General features: G+C 35.7%; 1 protein-coding gene across 1 annotated transcript; it reads right to left on the bottom strand.

Annotated features, from left to right (window-relative positions):
• Nucleotides 1-20,056: 20,056 nt before the first annotated feature.
• Nucleotides 20,057-22,140, bottom strand: LOC111907816 (type III polyketide synthase A). Its single transcript, XM_023903627.3, has 2 exons — nucleotides 21,936-22,140; nucleotides 20,057-21,222 (listed from the first exon to the last, which is right to left on the bottom strand). The coding sequence occupies exons 1-2, from the start codon at nucleotides 22,138-22,140 to the stop codon at nucleotides 20,246-20,248; spliced, it is 1,182 nt and encodes a 393-aa protein (XP_023759395.1). The 3' UTR covers nucleotides 20,057-20,245.
• Nucleotides 22,141-24,408: the final 2,268 nt, after the last annotated feature.

Genomic DNA, 24,408 nt, shown 5'->3' on the forward strand with positions numbered 1-24,408 from the left:
GGGTCAAAGTGTGACCGTTGACTTTTAGGGTTTGGTCAGCAATGGAGTACTTGTGTCGAGAGGGGGGTAAAATAGTCTTTTACCCTTCTGAGGGTGCCAATGGCTGGTTGAGTCTAGTCTCGAGAGTTATATTTATAAGATTATTTACTTTATGTGAATAGGCGGAGACTAGGAAATATTTCTACCGAGTCAGAGATTTACCGAGACGCCTGAGGTGAGTCTTCTCACTATACTTTACCTAGTGTGGTAACAAAGTTATGTGACAGTGTATCTTTGAGTTATGTACTAGTGTATTTGCATGTTATTTATGTGTTGTGATTTATTATATGTGATATGCATGATTCAGAGTTCAAAGAGTAGGACCAGTGGGTCCATAGAGTTAGGACCTTTGGGTCCAAGGAGTTAGGGCCAGAGGGCCCACAGAGAGTTGGGGATGGAGGGTCCCACTCAGACACATTGACCAGAGGGTCAACAGAGTTATAGCCTCGAGTGGCTAATATATGTTAGAGTGGTATTGTGGGGAACTCACTAAGGTTATGCTTACAGTGTTACGTGTTATGTGTTTCAGGTACCAGTGATGACCGCGGGAAGGCGTCGGCTTGATTCGTACACACACATGGGATTTTATGTATTTCGATCTTGGGAGATGTTTTGTGAAACAAAGACATGATACTATGACATTTTATGAATGAATGAGTTGTAAAAATGTGTTTGGAAAATTCGAAAAATTGTTTTAAATTTTTACGGTGTTACACTAAGAGCATGGTATGAAACTCAAACACGTTCTCTCAAAATGTCAAAATTCAAAGAAGGTTCGGTTGACCCAGCCTTCTTTCGCAAGAAAGAGGGCGAACACTTAATGATAGTTCATATTTATGTCGATGACATCATCTTCGACTCCACGAATCCTAGCTTAACAGTTGAATTCAGGAAGTTGATAGAGACTAAATTTGAGATGAGCGCAATGGATCTGATTAACTTTTTCCTTGGATTAAATATAAGACAGGGACCAGAAGGCATCTTCATTAATCAGGAAGCTTACGCGAAGACTCTGTTGGCGAAGTTCGGCATGACAGGAGATTCCAAAGTAAACGTTCCAATGGCATTTGGCATGAAGCTGACTCCATCTCTTGAGAAACCGCTTGTGGATATGACTTCTATCGTCAAATGATAGGGTCACTAATGTATCTGACGGCTAGTAGACCTGACATAATGTTTTATGTCTGTTATCGTGCCAGGTTTCAAGCTAATCCAAGAGAACCTCATATGGTTGCAGTAAAAAACATCTTCCGGTATTTGAAGCGAACCTCGTCTCTCGGTCTCTGCTATCTGGCCAAATCTGGTTTCTTTGTTCAAGCCTTTTCTGACGCTCATCTTGGTGGGTGTGGATTAGACCGAAATAGCACAACTGGTGGATGTCAATTTCTCGATGGTAAACAAGTCAGCTAGCAATCAAAGAAATAAACTTGTGTGTCTCTTTCCACAGCCGAAGTTGAGTACATCGCTGCAGCTTCATGTACATCACAAGTCATATGGATACAAAGCCAACTTAGAGATTACGGCTTAAGAATGAAGAAGATTCCCCTCTACTGTGATTTAGAAAGTGCGATTCGAATATGTCACAATCTAGTGCAACACTCGAAGACCAAACATATTGCACTAAGATACCACTTCATAAAGGACCATGTGGAAGATGGTAACATTGATGTTCACTTCGTTCGGTCCTCAGATCAACTAGCTGACATCTTCACTAAGGCCCTACCAGAAGCAAGTTTTAGTAATATTCTACAAGGCTTGGGAACGATGGAAGCTGAGTCGGTACCAAAACCCCTCCTGATTCACTAAAAATCGGAGAAGCGAAATACAGTGAACGCTAGATCTATTTCGGTTCTGGAATTTTCGGGGACCGAAATGAACCGATCGCTCGGCCCATTTCGCTTCATCGTTATTGTTGAGAGAAAAACTTGGAGACACACTAGAACAAATGTTAGAACAAGTATATTGCAGAATAGTTAATCTCAAAGGATCTAAAAGCTCAACAATAATATAGTTAGATAGTTAGATAGTTAGTTGCGGAAAGTAAAGAAATATAAATGAAAACAATTGTTATATCAAGAATACACTTAAACTGGTTCATAACAAGGAATGCATTCACTCCGAGTTAATAAGGAAGATCAACTTTAGTGATTAAGTCTAGAAGACTTGCTCCGAAGAGAGGTTATGTTTCAGTAGCAGTTTAGAGTGTGAAGAGTAGTAAGATAGAGAAATGAAGAAGATAACATGGAGAAATATATTCAGAATAATTCACAAGTCATCGAGTGATAAGAGAGATGGTTGAGGAAGAAATCTTGTGTATTAAGAAGTTGAGAGTTATAAGAGTTATATAGAATACATCTGAAAGAGTCTCTATTTATAGAGTCTCAAAAACAAACAAATACTCTATAAGCAGCCGTGCAAGGCATGCTGGACAATAGAGTACATTACATAAAGATAAGAAAAGAAATAACAAAGACTGCGGATGCTGAAGACTAGTTGACTCCGGCCTGATATAATCATTAATAGTGAACCGTTGCGGTAGATAGATGACTGCGGTATCTTAGTTCAAGAGGGTCACTTTTATGTTTCAACAGTTATGAAGTTTGGTTTCGATTGTATTTTTTGTATAACTTGTCTATCATTTCACTTACCTTTTATTTCTCTTTTATTTTCATTCCAAAATCTCCAAAAATAGTTTATTTTCTGTTTTTTATTATTTTTTCAGAAATTCCAAAAAAAACTCCAAAAACATTTTATTTTCTGTTCATATTCTTTTTAAGAAAAATTCAAAACCTCAATAATGTTTTCTTTTGTGTTTCGTTTCGTGTTTATTTGGTTTGACGATCATAGATGCTATCTCAATTTCAGTTGGAGCTGAGGCAGGTATAACATTCTTATCTTTGTACTAGTTAAATGTCCCTAGAAGCATGTTCTTGCATGTAGACTGAAGCCTCCTAGACTCTGAGTGAAGCCTTAATGATGAGATCGACAACTATCATTTCTTCCCAATTACGCTTCTAAATTCACTTAAGTCACGAGCTACTTTACTCTTCTCATAGTTAGTTAAGAGTTTTCTGCTTTTTTATTCTTAATTAGCAAAGGTGCTTTCGGTCTATTCCATTGGTGATTGCTCTAACGTAAGTCGAATCAATCCCCATGTCTCTTATATCACAGGTCTCTTCCACAGCTTCCTACGAAAAAAAAAGAAACAGATCTCCTTCGACATCTTCAATCACAAGACATCTATATCCAAAGCACGCTTCTGCTCATTACTAGGGCTTGCTACAGATGCTTCTGTCATCTCTCCGGATTTCATAACAAAAACTCAATTGTTTTCGATGTTCTATGACATGGGATACACAGACGTTCTTACTACGGTGACAAAATTTAAGAAGTCATGTTTACCAGCTCAATGGAATGGTCTGTTCACACTAATCTATAAGGGGGTCAGATAGGGAGAGTAAAGGTTTCATGACCATTGTTTAAGGTCTCTACAATGGAATCCATTATGGTTCATTAATTTGGTCACAACTAGTGCAGAGCCTCAACTCTTCATCTAAACATTCTGAGATCTCATGCGGTCGTGTCTAGAAAATAGTCACTCGCAGATCCATTGAGACTTTTCAGATTCCTGTAACGATGGATGCTCTATTGTCTTCTGTTGCTACTTTTCACACGACTAAAATTTTTTTTTCTGACCGTACAAATTTCATGTATTCGGTTATATTCCTGAATCGATGAGCCGATGTGTCTTTAGTGAAAGTAAAGTCATGGCCGATTACAGGAAATTGACACCTTCGGGTCCATGCCAACTCACTCCTAAGTTGCAGAGTGCTTCGGAGGCTGCTGACAAACCTACCAAGAGGGGGAAGAAATCGGAGTCTAACAAAGCCGAGACCGAAGGTCCCTTATCTCCCAAAAGGCGTAAGGCTGATAAAGCTGCACCTTTGGTTCCCAAAAAGAAAAAGGTCAAGAAGATGACAAAGCGACCGAAGGCACCAACGCCTACTGCTTCCAATGAAGACGAGCAATCAGACGAGGAAGAAAAGGAGGTTCAACACGAAGACTCACCAAGGGGAAACACTCCTCCTCGATCTCCAATTCCTAAGGTACAGATCAATGTTCCTACTCCTCCTCCTTCTCCAAAACAAACAACAATACCAATCACGGTTGCTGCCATTCCACAATCTGTTACTTCTCAACCTACTACTACTGTTCCACTACCACCTCCAATCTTTTCTAAGGCTACAACAACCACAACAACTAGACCTTCGGTGAGTGTCAACGTATCTTATACGGGGGCACATACCGTTGGCATCAAAAAACCCTGTTACCACCAAACCTCTCTCGCCATCTTCTTCAATAGACTCTGAGCCTATTAGAGGAGGTGCAAACTTTGATTTTGACTCCACCTATTACATTCCTTATCAGCTTCCAAGTGAAGATGAAGATGATGCTCAAGTGACAAAACACCATTTTAAGAGTCTTAATGATAAGCTTGAAAAATTTCTTGCTTCTCCGTCAACTTATTCAGATGTGGTTTTAAAAGATTTTCTTGATACGTCTCTTCAACAATATACAACTTTAATCGACAAATCCACAAAATTTGTGGATGCTTCCACATCTTCCTGCAAGAAGGCAACAACCGTAGTGACAGATCTTGTTCATGATTCAAAGATCTTCTTGGAATCATTCAAAGTCCATGCTGATTCCAATGTAGCCAAAGTCAATGCTTCCATTGATTCCTTCTCCATGTCACTTCAAGAGGAGAAACTGAAATTTGACTCCATTCGTTCTATACACAAAGCAGATCATATTTCTCTTCTTACTTATGTCAATACTAGCCTTGAAAAATTTCAGGTTGAGCTAGCTACAGCGAATAAGATAATGGATGCAATAGCGCACAAAACAACCATGCTTGAAGTCCAGTCTCCTTAACTTGATCAAGCGAAGAAGGATTTTGACTCAGTCAACACTGAGCGTGCTGTCCTTAAAAGTTGTGTTGGTGATGTTCTCTCCATTCTGTGTACTATCATTAACGCCCATGATCCGGTTCTCACTCTTACCATCCAGAATCACTTAATTGCAAAGCTCCTTCCAGAAATTTAAATCCTGAATCAGATGAAGGGTGTTACGAAGCCGCTTGTCACTCCGCACCAAGGGGGAGAAGATGTTCAAGATCCTCCAATTCCATCCAAATTCATTATCCAAAACGAACCAAAGGTTAATGTAGCTTCGGGTTCTGGACAGGAAAAACTGAAGGGTATTATGGAAGATAGTGATGATGAAGAAGAAGAAACAATTGTTGATGCTTTAAAGAGGAAGAAAAGGGATAAAGAGATTGATGAAAATCTGAGAGTAGCTAGAGAAGAAGAAGAGAAAGAGCGAAAACAGAAAGAAGATCAAGATGCTCTGATTTGCAAGCAGGCTCTCTTTCCCACTTGGACCCAGGAAAGATTAATCAAAGAAACGATTGAGTCTCCCAACACTCACTGGCTAGAATTTGCTGCCTCGTTTGATTGTGAAAACATGAGGGATTCTCAATTTGACATGCCCATCACATGTAGGGCATTCGTGTTCCATTATTTTGATCCAACGGTTGAAGTCCCTTCTCCTAACCTACAGGTTGATCAAGATTTAATAGATTATTATCTTGAATTTGCTCAACCCCAATAGTTGACATGGAGTGCTCAGAAAATAACTTTGTCAAGGTAATGAAACCGACTGTAGCTGCGAAATTTATCAACGTGAAGTTGAGGGTGAGCCGAGGTTCTGATAAATCGGTTCATATGTTTTCGTTAGCTAATCTTCCAAATCTGAACCCACATGATTGGATTCTTCTGCTCAACATTCTGCATACTAGTCTAGAGTAGTATGAGCCGATCCTCGATCACATTAAGAGAATGTTGGCTTCCTACATCCATGATGTTGCTAAGATGGATCAAGAAGCTGCAAATGTTTTGAGGAAGAAACCGACCATGAAGCCCATTGGGAAGCCGAGTGATCTTAATATAATAAAGATGGGCAAGATCGATCCAACACATCACACTATTATGTTCACAAGAGGTGAAGTTGAAAAAATCCTTTTCTCTCTAGTTGATAAACATCTGTTCTCCACTTCCTACTAGGAGCACGTACTTGATATAATTCACAGATGTAAATAGAACAATGATTCAGATAAGAAAAACTTCTGTGACATGCTTCGGTGATATATAAATTTTTGTCACATTCTTTTGGCCATTATACCGAAGGTGTTCAAGATGGTGAAGAAGTCTGCTCTTTCTCAACCGAACTAATATCTCCCCTCTATTGACGCAAAGGGGGAGATTGTTGGGTCTAGAGTGTGGCGTCGTATGGGCTTAATGTTAATATTTTGATTACCCGGTTTGGGCCTGTCCAACCATGGTTTAAGCATTACGGTTTGCTTATATATTATGCATGCATGTATAGCTTTAGGGTTAACATTCTCATTAATAGCTTTTGCATTATAACCTTAAGCACACCTCTATAGTCGAAGTTCTTCATCAAGCTCTTCTGAGGTGTGAGATATTAATCATTCAATATCTTTTGATCCATTCTCGTGTTCTTTGAGTGCTTTATTCTTGTTTGTCTGTTTAGAATCTATCGATCTAATAGTGAAATAATCTCTGCAGATTTATGACCAAATCTCTAAGCATGGCATCAAAACTTGATTATAGACCAGATCCAAGACACTACTAGGTCACCTTGACCTGTAGATTCAGAAAGTTGCAAACTTTATGAGATCTAACCATTTCAAGATTCAAGAATAAGAAGAAAAAGGGACAATACTCAAGATCTAACAATTTTGAATGAAAAAACCGAGTCTTGGACATTTACAAAGGTCCAAAAGAGTGCTAAATTTAAGAATTGGGGTTTTCTTGCTAGAACTTTGCTTCCTTCCTCCACATTCTTCCTTCTATAGCTTCAAAAAGTTTTGAATGAAAAAATCGGGTCTTGGACAATTACAAAGGTACAACTTCTTTCAGGGCTTAAGGGGTTGATGGAGGGTGATGGTGAACAAACCCTATCCTCCTCATTCCTTTAAACATGAGCAAAAACCCAGAAGATTAGGGTTTCATTCCAGCCATCAACACGTCATGTTGTAAGAGGAAACATGTCATGTTGCCTATAATGAAACCTGCATCTTTTCTTATTTGGACATGTCGTGTTGGTGCCTCCAACATGCCCTGTCCAATCCTCAAAAGGTGAACTATACACAAAGTTGCTCCTCAAATTTTAGGGTGTTATAACTTGACCAATTGAAATTAAATTGAGTTATATGGACAAATTTAGAAGTGCGTGAACGTCAGGATGTTACAATTCTCCCTTACTTGAACTAGACTTCATCCTCGAAGTCAGCTGTAGTGAACAAATCTAGATAATGCTCTTGCATCTCAGCCTCTAGCACATAGGTCCACTTGGAGCCCCTCATGTGCTGCCGCCATACCTTTACCAAAGGTACGTCCTTGCTACACAAAACCATCATCTTCCTATCCAAGATTGTTATCGGCCTCTCGACATAGTTCATGCTCTCATTCTCACACCCCAAAACCATGAACAACGGAAATGTTCTGGGGCGGAGGACGTCATGTACAGTATCACAACAATGAAAAGTAGTAAACAAGCAACAACATCATCAATTGCATTAATAATATAATTTTAATACAAGTGTGTTCTGTCAAATTATGATAAACACTAAAGTATAAATCAAAATGAAAGATGAGTCTTGAATGAGCACCATCTTCTCTAAACCTTGCATCGGTACTTGTCTGTTGTTGACCTGAGGATACAAGTTATTTTGAAAGAAAGTATCAGCTTTAAAGCTGGTGAGATCATAAGTATTTTAGTGTCTTAATTTGTAAGAATGTATTTGTATGTATATGAACTATAAGTATGAAAACGTTTTGAACATCCTAGAAAACCATATGTTTCCTACTAAAAGTATCCTTCTACCAAGCCATCTAGTATCTGTGTGTGTCTCTTGTAAGAGTGTGTATTTTCCCAAATCTGACTATCATTAACCAAAAATATAGTATCTACATTACCGTGCATCGTGTGAATGTTCACAAAGTGAATGTAATGGGAAAATGAAATAGTACTATGGTGTAGTATCAAATAACTACAACCGTACTAACTACCTTTAGTCTATTGTAATTTCGTAAGTACTGTATTATTTGTAATAAGTGACTACTTTTGTACTATTTTGCCTTATTTGAGGGATAAGGCATAATGTGATGGCTAGATCCCAGACTAGACGCTCCCCTGTCAAAGAGATTTTGGGACCCATACACGACCCCTGCATGTTTGCAAGCCGTAAACATCCACATTACTATGATCATGTATACCTAATATAACTATCACAATGCGTAGTGATTCATTGGTATAGTTAGATCCTGAAATTGTTCCATACTATAGCACCTAGTTATGTCTGTCCTATCATCATATAGGATCTATGTAAAAGTATATGAATGTGTATACCTTTGCTACCCAAAGGTACAGAACTGACTGAAAGGAACTATTATGTCCATATATTTACACATGATATATAACTAAGTATCTAAACGACCTTCGGATGGATACCCGACACCCACCGGACCACATCCCAATGGGGAAAAGGAAATAGGGCGGGTTAGCCTTCGTAAGTCCTTTAAACATTACATATATAGCTATACATATATAGGCGTTCTTATAACAGGGTCTCTATGTAAACTTATCTATGTAAATGTACTCATGTAAATGTACTCATGTAATTGTAATCATGTAAATGTACTTATGTAAATGTACTCATGTAAACATATCTATGTAATAATATAGTAATGTACTGTGTGTACTGGCTGTAATGTGTGTTCTCTCTCTATCTAGCATGTATAGACTCATGAATGAACTGACTCGTGGTATGATTCCGCATTCTAGTAATAGTTCTAGTATCTTCCTGAACTACCCCTATGGTAGCTTACTAGTAATGTAACTGGTACGTATGAACATGGACGTATACCCTTGCCACCTAAGGGTATTGAACTGACTGGAAACTTTTATGTCTCTATATGTATACGTGATATATAACTGATGATTAAACGACCTTCGGACGGATACCTGATACCCACCAGACCACATCCCAACAGTGAAAAGGAAATAGAGCGGGTAGCCTTCTTAAGTCCTTTAAACATTTCTTATATAACTATACATACATAGGCATGCAATTGACAATATAAAAGCATAAAATAAGTTTTGTAACACCTTTGAACATGATTATTATCTAAGAAAAGGTCGACTTGATGTCAGCCTATAAAACGGGTCGAAAGTATTTGTTTGATAAAACAACTTAAGTATAAAGAAACATTTGTTTGAAACACAACGGTAAATGAGTTTGAAATGAAACATACAATGTATAATGAACAGTTTAATAAGGAGTTTTAAACATATAAAACGTTTATGAAAATCTGTTTGGTAAAACAGCTAATGAGTAGTAAATCATTTGAATGTTGCTTATTAATCACATGTGATTGATATAATAACTAGCATGATTCTACTTGTATCCCCCCCCATAAAAACATTTAAAAACATTTACAACATTGATTAAGGGGTATGAACTCACCTGTAGTGAATGGTACGGATGAACTAAAGATGTAGGATTGCTAGGTGTCAAGTGAAGTCTTGAACACACTCTATGATCCTAGTTAACATATAATATCACATATATGTATCAAATTAGTCTTTAAACAACTAATAAACAAAGTCAAGACACCCTAGGACATGCTAAACACCTTTAACAAGTGTTATAAGCCTCGAGGATCGCATCTAAGTGTTGTAGGGAAAAGCTAATGTGTGTAGGGTTCAAGGAAAACTCCTTAATGGAGTTCACGACCCTAAGGTCCTCAACAAATGAGTTTACGGTCGTAAACTCATGGGTTTACGGCCGTAAGCTCATACTTAATTGACCATTTGATGTTTTGAGGCTTTACAAGACCCTAAGAAGCATTTCTACTTAATGGAAAAGTCTTTGGAAGAGATTAGGACACCTTTCAACTCCTTTGGGGAGTTCACGGCCCTGGAGCCAATTCCCTTAGATATTACAGCCGTAATCTCTCATGGAAAGGGTGTTTTTGGTGTTTTCAAGTACCTAATTTAACTAGGAATGAATCTAGGCTAGTGTCCAAGGCTTATGGAGAGTTTAAAGCACACTTTGTCCCTTTTGTTTGGAGTTCACGGTCCAAGAACTTCTTGGGCCGTGAACACCTTACTCTTGGTGCTCTTGGGGTGTTTTCTAGTCCTACATACATTAGGACATGAGTCTAGGCTAGTTTCATTGCAAGAGGAAGGGACTAGGGCACTCTTTGCCCCTTAAAGAAGGGTTTATGGTCCAAGATGTTCTTGGGCCGTAAACTCTTTGATCTTGTGGGTTTCTTATGATTTCTTGGTTACAAGACACATATCAAGCCCTATACTACACTTAGATAGAAGTACTCACGATTTGGGACAAAAAGCCAAAGATCCGCGAGAGAGAATTTAGCTTTTCTCTAGTTGGAAATGTAACAAATGAATAAATATGGCTAAGAACCATATATATATACCCCTGGGGTTTTTGGCAGAAAATATTTTATTCAGGCAGCGAACTCTAATATCATAGAGTTTTTGAATAACAGAGTTGCACAAAACCCTAGTGTATCCTCTCTCCTGATATCTCTTTAAGTGTAAATCCTGACATACTCAAACTTATACTAAAAGTCTGAAAATTTACTGCAACTGTTCTAACTTCTATTGACTTGATATTGTTTGCACAGAATAGAAATTTCGGGTTGTCACACTCATCTACCTAAATATCATCCAAGGGAACCACTGCATCCTCATCCAATATGCACTTTCGCAACTGTTAACCATGGAAAGTGTTGTCAATCTGGCTGAGCTGCTCAGAGAGATCCAATCAATAAGCAACCTTGCCAACCCTAGCAATCAACCGAAAAGGCCCAATATACCGGGGTCCCAACTTTCCCATCGACCTAAAGCGTATCACACCTTTCCAAGGTGAGACCTTTAGTAATACCATGTTGCCGACCTGAAACTCCAACTCGGATAGGCGTCGGTCAGCATATATCTTCTGCTGACTCTGAGCGGTCTACAGTCTTTCCCTGATCTACTGAATTAGCTATGTGGTCTGAAGGACCACTTTGGTCCGCCCTATAACCTTTTGACTAACCTCGCCCCAACAAATTGAGTACGACATCTCCGCCCATACAAAAGCTCGAAAGGCGGAGCGCCAATGTTGGAGATATAACTGTTGTTATAAGAGAACTTTGCAAGAGGTAGGTAGGAGTCCCAGCTCCCACTAAAATCAGTAGCACAGACCCACAACATGTACTCAAGGGTCTGTATCATCCGCTTACTCTGGGTGTTGGTCTATGGATAATAAGCAGTGCTGAAGTGCAATCTCGTGCCCAATTCCTCATGGAACTTCTACCAAAAAACAGGGGAGGTGAACCTAACATCACATTCTGAACTAATGGACATTGGAACCCCATGGTGAGCAACAATCTCGAGAACATACACATCGTCCAACTTCTCGGCTGAAAAACTCTCCCGAATCGCCAAAAAGTAGGCACTCTTGGTCAATAGATTCATGACGACCTGGATAGCATCAGAACTCCTTACCATCTTCAGCAACTTGGTGAGAAAATCCATTGAGATCTGCTTCTATTTCCACATGAGAACCTCTAGAGGCTACAACTTACTATGTAGCCTCTTCATATCCCGTCAACAATAGCATAATCTCAAATCCTGGTACATCTTGGTGGCTCCCATATGAATATAAAAATGAGACTTATGAGCCTCCTCCAACATAATCTATCTAACCCCACCAGACATCAGAACCCATACATGACTACATCGGGTCAACAACCCACGAATATCCAAGAAAAATCTTTCAATCTCACCCCTGATCCTCTCTTTCTTCTAATTCTCTTCCCAAACACCCTCGGCCTAAGGCTCTCTGATCAATCCCAAAAGCGGGGACTGTACTAATATCCTCATACACGACACCCCAACTGAAGACCCAGCCGACTTACGGCTCAAAGCATCCGCCACTACATTCGCTTTACCCGAATGGTAAAGGATCTCGCAGTCATAATCCTTGACTACGTCCAGGCACCTACGTTGCCTTATGTTCAAGTTCGGCTGATCCAGATTTTGCCTCAGACTCTTTTGATCCATGTAGATATTACATCAGACCCCATAAAGATATTGTTTCCAAATATTGAGGGAATAAACCAATGCCCCTAACTCTAATTCATGAGTTGGATATTGTGTCTCGTGCGGCTTCAGCTGTCGCGAAGCATCAGCGATCACCCGTCCTTTCTGTATGAGGACTGCCCCTAAACCTGTGATTGAAGCATCACATAATAAAACAAAAATCCTCAATTCCCTTTCAGGAGGGTCAACAATGGGGCCTCACAGAACCTCTTCTGAAGGGTCTCAAATGCTGATTGTTGTTCATGGCCCCATCTTAAATCCACCCCTTTCCTCATCAGACGAGTAAGGGTACCATAATCTTGGAGAAATCCTGATTGAATCTCAGATAGTATGTTGCTAAACCCAATAAATTCCTAATATCCGAGAGATATTTAAGAACCTCCTATTGCATAATGGCCTCAATCTTGGTCTGGTCAACCAAAATCCCATCCTGGTTAATAAGGTGCCTAAGGAACTGGAACTCTCATAACCAAAACTCGCACATCGAGAACTTGGCATAAAGCCATGCTCGCCTCAAAATTCGAAGAAGCTCGCAATGATGCTCCTCATGCTGCTCTTTGGTTTTGGAATACACCAAGATATCATCAATAAACACAATAACGGAACAATCGATTATCGACTTGCAAACCCAATTCATCAAATCCATAAACACCGAAGATGCATTGGTGAAGCCAAACGGCATCACCACGGATATGTAATGCCCATTATGAGTCCGAAATGCGGTCTTCTCTACGTCCTCCTCTCTCACACTGACCTGATGATACATAGACCTTAGATCTATCTTGGAGAACCAAGATGCACTATGCAGTAGATCAAAGAGGTTGTCAATTTACAAAAGCGGATAATAGTTTCTGCACCATTACTTGTTCAAGTCCTGATAATCCATGCACATCTGGTGTGACCGTCCTTTTTCTTAACGAACAATATCGGCACTCCCCACGGAGAATTGCTCTGTCTGATGAACTGCTTGCCTAACAGTTTCATTAACTGAGTTGATAACTCTTGCATCTCAAGCGGAGCCAAACGGTAAGGTGCCCTGGCGATCCGGGTCGCACCTAGCACAAGGTCGATCCTGAACTCGACTTGTCTCTTAGGAGGTAGGCCGAATAATTCCTCTGGAAACATATCGGCAAACTCCCTAACAACTGGGACCTCTGAAACTGTAGTCTGATCCCTAATACGTTTATCCAGCACATAAGCTAAGTAGCATGCACACCCATGCTGAATATACTATCGAGCCCTAGCTGCTGAGCAAAACCCTAAACCCATCATGGTGCCTACTCCACAGATAACCAGTCCTCTCCCACTTAGGGTTCGAACTAACACATGATGGCCCTCATAATAAATCATAGAACCCAACCCGCTCAGCCTATCCATACCCACAATCACGCAAACGTCCCCCATGGGAATAAGGATCAAATTGATCGGATAAGGTACTCTGAAGATCTCCAATACATGAACCTGATACACTAAAGACACAAAAACCAAGTGTTCGTTGGTGATGGAAACTAGCAACGGACACTCTAACTCCCTGATAGGCATATCAAACTCCCTACTAAAGGACCAAGAAACAAAATACCGACCCGCACCCAAGTCAAACAACACAAGAGTATGCAAAGATTTCACTAGGAACTTACCAGTCACAACATATGGAGCTGCTCTGGCCTCCTCGGCAGTGAACTGGAAAGTGCGACCTCGAGCCCTTGAAGGATTCGCTCTCCCCTGGTGCCCATCGGTGATCCTTAAAGTGGCTGGCATCGGGGCTTGTGCTGGCTTGGTAGCGAGCAATAGACAATTGACCTTCATATGGACAACCTAATCACGATGATAGAAGATCGTGGAACTTACAACTAGGGCCAGCTGGCGGCAATCCCTCGCATAGTGCCCCTCCTTGACACATTTGTGGCATACACCTCCTGATTGATATGCCTCTGCATGAACCTTGCTGCACTTCACACAAGTGCGGCCCCTCTGCCCTCCAGATCTAGAATCAGTATCCTTAAACCGTTTAGGCGCTGGTTGTGACTGCACCGGGTCTAGTCTCTACTTCCTTGTCTAAAGCTCTATCTCAATCACACATTGTCGGGTAGCCTCCTACATCTCCAACAAGGTATCAAAACGTTGGGTGGAAACAAAGTGCGAAATATCCATCTCGATCATGCTCAAATAACGAGTCATCTGAGCCTGCTCATAAGCAAACTCAGAGAAGAACACGACCCTCTCTATGAACATCTTGGTGATCTTTGTCACCGACTCAGTCCCCTGCCTCAGTTCCAAAAACTCCTAGGTTAACGTCTCATGCTCCACCCGAGCCACATATCTGGTATGTAGTATCTTTGATAACTGCTCCGAAGACACATTAGCTCGCTGCTCAGGTGAATATGATCATGTAACAAGCCTCCACCAATCCTTCACTCCGGACTTCAGAAGGTTCAGAGCACACCGGACCTTCTAGTCACTTGTGCAAGACAGGCAAAAAACATCCCTCAACATCAGACAGCCACCACATGGCTATGATTGGGTCCTGAACTCCATCAAAAGTCGGGGGCTTCATATTGTCGAAGTCCCGATACTGAAAAACCAACCTACTCATTCACAAGTAAATCACATATGAATTATATGGGATCCACATCTAAAACACATGTCATTCACATTTAATCACAAGTGAATAATATATGAGTTACATATGAATCACAAATAATTTACATATGAATTACATGTGATTCATATATGAATTATATGTAATTCATGTATAAATTACATGTAATTCACATGTAAATCACAAGTGAATCACATATGATTCACATGAGTGTTCTTGAATCAATAATTTTTTTATTTTCTTTTAAATTTTGAAGAATTCGTGGAAAATATTGAAGAGGGGAAAAGTGAAAAAAATGAATAAAATATGGAAATTTTGATAAGAAGAAATGATCATACTATGAATCTTTGTAGTTTTTATATTTTATTTTGTATCAAATAAAATACTTGTAGTAATAATGTTTATAGATTCATTAATAAAAATGAGATTTTTCATAATTTACTTCCGAATATTATAGTATAAGAAATATGCATATATGCATTTGAAAAAATATGCATATATATGCACCTAAAACGTCGGCTTTTTTTGTTAAAAAAAATTAGATTTTTTTTATTAAATATTCTAGATCTTATTTTTTTTAATTTATTGATTCTTAAAAATTTTAGTTTTAGAAAAATGCAGTTTTTTTTAGAAAATTTCAGTTTTTTCTTTTTGAAAAAATGCAGCTTTTTGTTGAAAAAAAAAATACAGTTTTTGAAGAAAAAAATGCATTTTATTTTTTTCGAAAAAAATGCAGTTTTTTTGAAAAAAAGTATAGTTTTTTTAAATGCAGTTTTTTTTAAATGCAACTTTTAAAAAAAATGGTTGTTTTTGTTAAAAATTTATAGTTTGTTTAAAAATGTAATTTTTTTAAAAATTCTTCTTTCTATAAAAAAAATTAAAAATCTCCATTTTATTTAAAAAATTTCGAAAAGTATTTAAAAAATCCGAAATCTGATTTATTATGTTAATTTTTAAAAATTTTTATAAATATTTCCAATAACAAAAAAACTAAACATTAAATGAGATCAGTAAGATGACGATTATGCCCTTAATGAGTAAATTTTGATCTAACGCTCCACCTTTAGTTCCCAGGTTCTCGAGAAACTATGAGTTCTCAACGGATTTCAATTTTCTCTCTCTCTCTCTCTCTGTATATATATATATATATATATATATATATATATATATATATATATATGTATATATATATATATATATATATATATATATATATATATATATATATATATGTATATACACACACACAGAGAGAGAAAGAGAGAGAGGTAAAGGTTCAATTGAGAACCACTAACAGTTAAGAACTCTAACAATCACTCATATTACATATGTTATATATGATATCATTTCTTCATTATTCTTCCGAAACAAAATAAATATCCTCTAACCTCCATCAACCATCTCTGATGAACACCACCACATCCACCACCGTCGACGACTGCCTCACCACTAGTTCCGCCGCCAACGATACCTCCATGTCGCAGCTTCCGACCACCAGCAATAACACTTAAATCCGCCATCCGATTTTCCGATCTGGAAATCAGATCTACGATTTCCGCCAGATCTCTTCCCATTCTTTCTCCTCCGACGACTTCTTTCATCGTTGTCTCCTCTGTCAGCTATCAGAAACCGACATCCATGAGATTCCGACATCACCATCGAACCTCTGACACGTACCACCCCCAGATGTGTCATCACCATCGTATCTTCGCTACCCCTCCAGATCTGCTTCGCCTCTATAATTTTTTTCATTTCGTTGTTCATGCTCATGATTCCAGATATGATTTCCTTTAGATCTAGTTTAAAACCTTCAGATCTGATTTCCTTCAAGTTCTCCACATCTAAAACATTTGAAGCTTTTTTGTTTTTTTGGATTTTGTTCTCCATTTTGAAGCATGTTAGCAACTGAAACTATAGCTGCCACAAGATCTGAAGAAGTCTAACAGAGCTCTAGTAAGATTGAGACCAGATTTGAGACCGTCGTCAACTACCACCACTTATGTTGCTTCACCGCTCTATTAAATACTATCAAATATCCTCCATCTATTTATTTATGATCTTTGGTGAAACACATCAGGTATGCTGATATTTGTTTACTTTTTTCTCTTTTCTGTTAAGTTGTGAATTTAATGTTCTCAACTCTCATTTTTTTTGTTTACTTTTATTAAACATACTTTTTCTACTATTAAGTTGTTAATACATTTTTATTATCTTTTTTTATAATGTTTGCATCAACTTTGTATTCACACTTTATGTTTTATTGTTGTTAACATGTGAATTGAATTTAAAATGTTTGTTATCATGTTAGTGTTTTCTCAAATAATATGAATTTTGATTTTTGTAACCTTTAAACTTTGATGTTTTAATGTTTCAACTATTGTTTAGTTCTATTTAAGTTAGTTATTGTGAATGGTGAATTAATATGTATTTAGGTTATAAATACTATGAATGAGAGTCCTTAACTGATTATTAGACTGTGAATGAGAGTTCTGAAAAAATCTATTAAACTGTGAATTTTTGTGATGCACACAATGTATCTAATGAATTTTATATACTAAACTGTGAATTGTGTATTTATTATATTAGTGTATAAATATAACTTTTAATTTTAAAATATGATTGTAAATATAATTTTTTTTGTCTTAGATTGTGAATTTATTCTATTAAGTTGTGTATTTTGTATACTAAACTGTGAGTTGTGTATTACGTTGGGAATTTTATTCACGACTTAATATATTAAATTCACAATTTAATACATATAAATATCATCAAATATTAACATATAAATATTTGTTTTAATTTGAAAATATGATTGTGAATATAATTTTTTTTACTTAAATTGTGAATTTTATATATTAAGCTGTGAATTTTGTATATTAAACTGTGAATTGTCTATATTAAGAGTTTCAAATTTATATTATTGATTTGAATTTATACTTTTTTGTTTTAAACTGTATATTTGTTGTAATAAACTGTGAATTTTACGTATTAAACTATGATTTTTGTATTTTAAACTTTGAATTAACTGCATTATGCTGTGAATATTTATTTAAATTATGAAATTTACTATATTAAACTGTCAATTTTTTATATTAATCTGTAATTTTTGGGTTTAAAAATGTGAATTGACTCCATTAAACTATGTATTTTCTGTTTAAACTGTGAATTGACTGTGTTTTGCTGTGAATTTATTGTATTTTGCTGTGAATTTTTTTATAATTTATGTTAAAATATGAATGATTTGTGTATAATTTTTTGTGTTAGTTTTCTTATGAATATATTTATTTTTTTGTTGTATAAATTTGTAAGAATCCACTAGTTTTATAATTGTTTTGCAATAAATTCAAAACGAGTGAATTAATAGGATTAATAAACTATGAATATAGTATTTAAGTTGTTAATGAATGAATTTATTTACAGATCTGATTTGGAAGAAATGATGACTACTATATTGATATAGGTGGTTGTTGGCGGCATGTGGTGGTAAAGTTTGAGTTTTTGACTTCTATGAATTAGTGAATTATTGTAAAATAGTTTGTATTAAGTTGTGAATTTTTTTCATTAAACTGTAAATGCAATGTGTAAATCTTTGTTTTATATAAGTTTTGTGCTAAAATATGAAAGCATATACGAATGAAAATATTGGACTATAAAAATTATAAGGTTGCTTTTTTCATACCAAAAACACAGAAAATTAGGATTTTAACATGTATCATAAAAGTATTGTATAAATATTTACTAATTAATTGGGGTTTTTAGGGTTTTTAATATTTTATGGTTCTCATTTGAACCACTCCATATATATATATATATATATATATATATATATATATATATATATATATATATATATATATATATATATATATATATATATATATATAGAGAGAGAGAGACAGAGAGAGAGAGTTATGTTCAAATGTTTTCACTATCTATTGTATGTATGTATGATTGATTCTAGACCAATTATTTTAGTTATTTTAAGAAAGTAATTAATGTATATTAAATGTTGAATATGTAATTAATATCAATTATATCTTCAACATGTAATATGCATTAATTACTTTCTTAATATAACTAAAATGATTGGTCCAGAATCAATCATACATGCACACAATAGATAGTGAAAACATAATAACCTAACCCTATATATATCCTCCTTAATAATAAATGAAAATAATTTTTCCACTTGTCAATCTCTCATGAGTTTTGATACTTGTCATTTTGTGATATTTTTGAAATAAATATTATCCACTTGTCAATTTTCTGGTTTAATTCAATTTTTAAAATTAAAGTCATCGTCCTCCCTAATAAATGAAAATCTTTTTGTCATATGTCACATTCTCATTGATTTGCCCAGATGTAATTTTGTTGTTATTTTCAATTAAAATTTTTCCACATTTCATTTTGTGGTATTTTCCATTTTATTAAATTCCACATAATATTAAAATATTATAATTGTAATTAATATAATAATAAATACATATTAATTTCAATAATTGATTTTCCTTATAATTTCAACATTATTAAATTATAACTTCATTAGTTTCCTATGTTTACTTATCTAAATTATTTGTTTAAATTTAAAAAAGAAAAAAAACACTTTAATTTTAATAATTCAATATTTTCTAATTTGTCTTATAAATTCAAACATTTTCAAATCTTTAGATTTTTCATATATACATATATATATTTTTTAGATGAACCCATGTAATACATGGGTCTAACACCTAGTATATATATATATATATATATATATATATATATATATATATATATATATATATATATATATATATATATATATATATATATATATATATATATATATAAAACTTAAAAAAATGACATGTGTCAGCTTTTTAGAATTTCTTTTTGAAACATGATATTTTTCTACGACTTTAATTATTTCTCTTTTTTTTTTTAACAAATCAAATTCAATTGAACTTTTGAAAATACAAAATCTTATCCTAATAATATTATTATGGTTATGTTGCTTAACAATTAATTCATAATTACTTGCAATCAACAATATTTGGTCTTTTTATATTTATTATTTTTTATTTATATAAAATTTTAAATATAACAACGGGGGATTTCCACGAATTATAAAATTGGCAATATATAGTATGAAGTCCTGACATGAAGTATCTTTGATCCTACGGTGGCTACTATACTCTTTATCATGAAACATTCGAATAATTCATACGATCAAACATTCCAATATGGATAACATTTACGTAAAATGCTTAAAAACGAAAATATTCGTATCTTCTTTCGTTACTGCATTTAAAAAACTGTTAATACTTAAATCCTAAAAGAGAAACCTTTTCTCTTCATTTCAACTTAATTGAGGCTACGAAGAAGAATTCCTTCGAAAGTAATGCCTGGCCCAAAAGCCAAAGCAAGACCCCATTCTTCTCCAATCTCTTTGTTCATCAGCTCCTCTCTCATATACTCCAACACATAAATTATAGTGTTACTACTCACATTCCCAAAATCCATCAAAGCCCTCCGACTACAATCCAGCTTTTCTCCTCTCAACTTCAGTGTAGTCTCCAACCTATTCAATATCGCTGGACCACCAGGATGTACAGCCCAAAACATGTCATTGAAATCCTTCACATTGTTAGCTTTTTCCATCAACTTATTGCAAAACCCTTCAATGTTATCATCGATCTTTTGAGGTAAGTCACGTCCAAGTTTGAAATTTATACCCTCTTCCGAAAGTCGCCCATCAATGACACTATGAGTCCCTGGGAGGAACTGCTGGACAGCATAACTCAGTTCCAAAAATGGCGACTCGGTTTTTGCTATTGGGTCCGCACCAATAATGGCTGCCGCAGCACCATCTCCGAAGAGAGCAGCTCCAACTAAATCATACGGGCGAGATTTGCTTGGTGGCCTGAACCCTAAGATGGTTGTTTCCGAAGTGGTTAACAGTACTCGGCTTCCAGGGTTGTTTTCTGCAATATCTTTAGCGACGCGAAGGCCAGTAACACCACCATAGCATCCCAAGAAGTATAGCATTACGCGATTCACATCGTTTCTTAGTCCAAGTTCATTAGCAAGATAAAGATCACCTCCTGGAAGACGAATTTCGCTTGAGGAAACATAGACTACGTGAGTGATGTCTTCTGCGGGCCTTCCCCATTGTTTGATGCATGCTAAACTAGCGTCTTTTGCCATCTCGGTTACTGCTTTGTTCGCGATGCTTAGCCTTTGGGAAATAGTTGCTGTCCCTTCGGTCGCTAGTTCGGGGTATTCGTCTAGGATTTCCTTCGACATTACAGTGTATCTGGTTCTGACTGTGGTTGTTTTACCTAACATTCCAAAAGCAAAAGAAAGAAAAAAGAGAGAAATTTATGTTATGAATGCAACAAAAATACGGAATCACGTATTATTTCTCATTGTAACAACATACAAAACGTTTATTTCTACGAAAGAAGCATATGATAAAAAATAATTGTCTAAATAAAGTGTTTATCAATGATTCTTTATTTGACACAAACGATAGTTGACAATATCATGTAATTATTATTACTTTTTTCTTTTTACAATGGAAGCCGAATTTAATTGAGAAATCGCTCGTCAAACAGTCATCTCGTTCAAAATTTTCTAACTTACATCTATGTATTTAAAGTAAATTATGGAAGGAAAACCTATAAGCATATACAAAGAATCATTTTAAATTTATTGGATAAATTTAAAAGTAATATTATCAAAATCTTAATATACAATGTTATTTTGCTCATTTAGTTTCGAAATCCTTCAATATGAGAAACGATAATGAATAGTATATAAATTGCAAAAATGAAACGAAATCAAATGACGCATGCATGCATTAAAGATTTCAATTAACGTACTTTATACTAATTTTTAATCCTCGTTTAAAACTAAAATATAACATAACAGTAAAAGCAACAATAATAAAGTTGGCTAACGTATAAATTTTTATATTGCGTACTACGTTCTACAAACTTAAGCATATTTGTTCTAATAGAAAAAGAAAAGTTGTAATTAATAGAGTGCTTACACAAGCGTTCCAACTTCTCTTTCATGGCGTGATCAATGCAATTTGTGTCTCGGAAATAGCCTTCAACTAAGCAATCCTGTGGAATAAGTTGGCTTGGGAAGGCTTTTCCAATTGCTAAGACAGTGGCTTTTCCAGGAGTAGGGAGACGCCTAGTTGCTGATGAGTAGCGATGTCCTGATGCACCATTGCCATTGATCTTTGACATCGTTAGTTTGGAGAGGAACACAACTACGTTACTTCACTTTGAGGAGTTGAAAGTTTGGTGGAGAGAGTTTCATGGAGTTGGATGTATATATAAGGAATGAATTAGCCAGTTCTTGGAGAAAGTTTGGTTTGGAGAAGAAACAGCATGAAAATTTATAAAATCGTTTAATAATACTTCTTGGGTTTTGTTATGGTTTCATCACCATTGATGTGTTGGAAGTGTGATCGACTAGGTAAATCAAGAATCACTCGTCATATTAAAATAAACAGATTTCAGCTTTTAGTGAGAGGCCTGATTTTAACTTACCAATATATTATCCTTATATTCAATTGAGTGGAAGATCACGTAAATGATCTTATATATTTGTTGTCATTTAAGAAATTTCCATGGTTTTTATAACTTAAATGCATCACATACATGCATACACAATTACACATGCATATGTATATGTATCTATTTATAATTTCAATAGCAAGATGATTTGGTAGACATTTTAATATTAGGTAAGGGGTCGAAACATTGTGTTGGGTAATTCATTTTTAAGAATTGTCCAGGTTGCAAGAAATGAAACACTAATATTAGAATAAAAAAGTAAAAAATTTGATGCGTAAAGGCTCCATTTAAATTAGCTAATGAGTTTGGAAAATATATGTATAATTAGTCCACCTGTGTATATATTAGCCCATTAGTATATAGCCTTTGGGCCCAATGCCATTATATGTATGTATTTATTTTTTGTGTACACAAAATTTGGTGGTCCGGACCATTATCAGGTTGGTCTTGAACGGTTTAGTTTTTCTACGAATAGATGTGGACTTGTGCGGTCCGATCCAGCGGTTTATGCATACATATATTTCGTTTCAGTTACGAGTTTTTTTTTTTATTTATTTGTTTATTTATTTATTTCTTTATTATTATTATTATTATTATTATTATTATTATTATTATTATTATTATTTTAATTTATTATTATTATTATTATTATTATTATTTTTTAATTCAGTTCCTCGAGTTTTTTTCTTGAACAAATGTATGAATTGAAACTAATTTTTATTAATATTTTACAACAAACTATACACTAATATTTAATACAAGAGTTGAGGTCTACTCGCCGAGTACACTATGGTACTCTCCGAGTTCCTCAGCCAGAAAGCCCAAAAAACGATTTTGCAAACATATCAAGCAACAATACAATAGAAACCAAGCTAGGCTCTGATACCACTGATGAGTTTTGGTCATAAGACATCCTATGTGCTCATACAAACCCTAATGCTTGGATCTAGGTTTTTCTATTGTATATGCTTTGAATCCAAGACTATAAACCCTAATTCTAGCATATGGAAATCAATATTAACATATAATTAGGTTTAAGATATTACCTTGATTGTTATGTAGCAATAACAATCCCAATTCCTCCTTGAATTGACTTTGGAAGGCTTAGAGTCACAAGTGTCACTCCTCTAATGGCTTACAAACACCAAGAGCAAATGGAGAAGGTATAAAGAGGGAGGAGAGAGGTAGGAATTCATCCTTAGATGCTCTAGGGATCAAGTGCACGAAATCCTAAGGCCTTAGGGGTCTTTATATAGGGTTGGGATTAGGGTTTCAGACCTTATCCTTATCTAGTTACTTGCTCATCAAGCAACCATAAGATAAGCCTTGAAAATCCCTATCTCTTGGACCTTAGACGATTTTAAGGATATCCTTATCCATGAATTCGTCCATCCTTTAACAAGGATAACCATTGCCCTATTTTGCAACTATCACATAATTACAATTCAGCCCCTCTAGTTTAATTAATTACACTTGATCACAACATTAATTCTTAATTAATTATTGACCAATATTAATTGAACAAATATGATTTCTCCTTTAATATATTATTCTTATAACATATTAATAAATCATAATAACCTCTCTCTCTTTATTTATTTCTCCAATCAAGTTGCTTTGGTGAAGGCAACCCAAAAGGACCATGCACCATCGGGTCAAGTATATACCAAAATAGTTCTGGACTTAGACACTAATCCAACAGTCTCCCACTTGGATAAGTCTAATAACTACTCTGCGTATGACTTCGGATCCTGATCTGCAATCGTAGCTTTCCAAAGCCGCTGTCAACTCTGATCATATCAGATACGCATGTCCTTAGATAAGGGATCATATATTCCTCCATTCTAGATATCGTATGAGACATGATTTCTAATCATTCTCTTTGTACTATATCTCGATTCCCGATTTATGACGACTGACTAATTGAACAAATCA

This window comes from Lactuca sativa, chromosome 3, assembly GCF_002870075.4.
Source record: "Lactuca sativa cultivar Salinas chromosome 3, Lsat_Salinas_v11, whole genome shotgun sequence".
In the NCBI taxonomy this organism is placed as follows: Eukaryota; Viridiplantae; Streptophyta; class Magnoliopsida; order Asterales; family Asteraceae; genus Lactuca; species Lactuca sativa.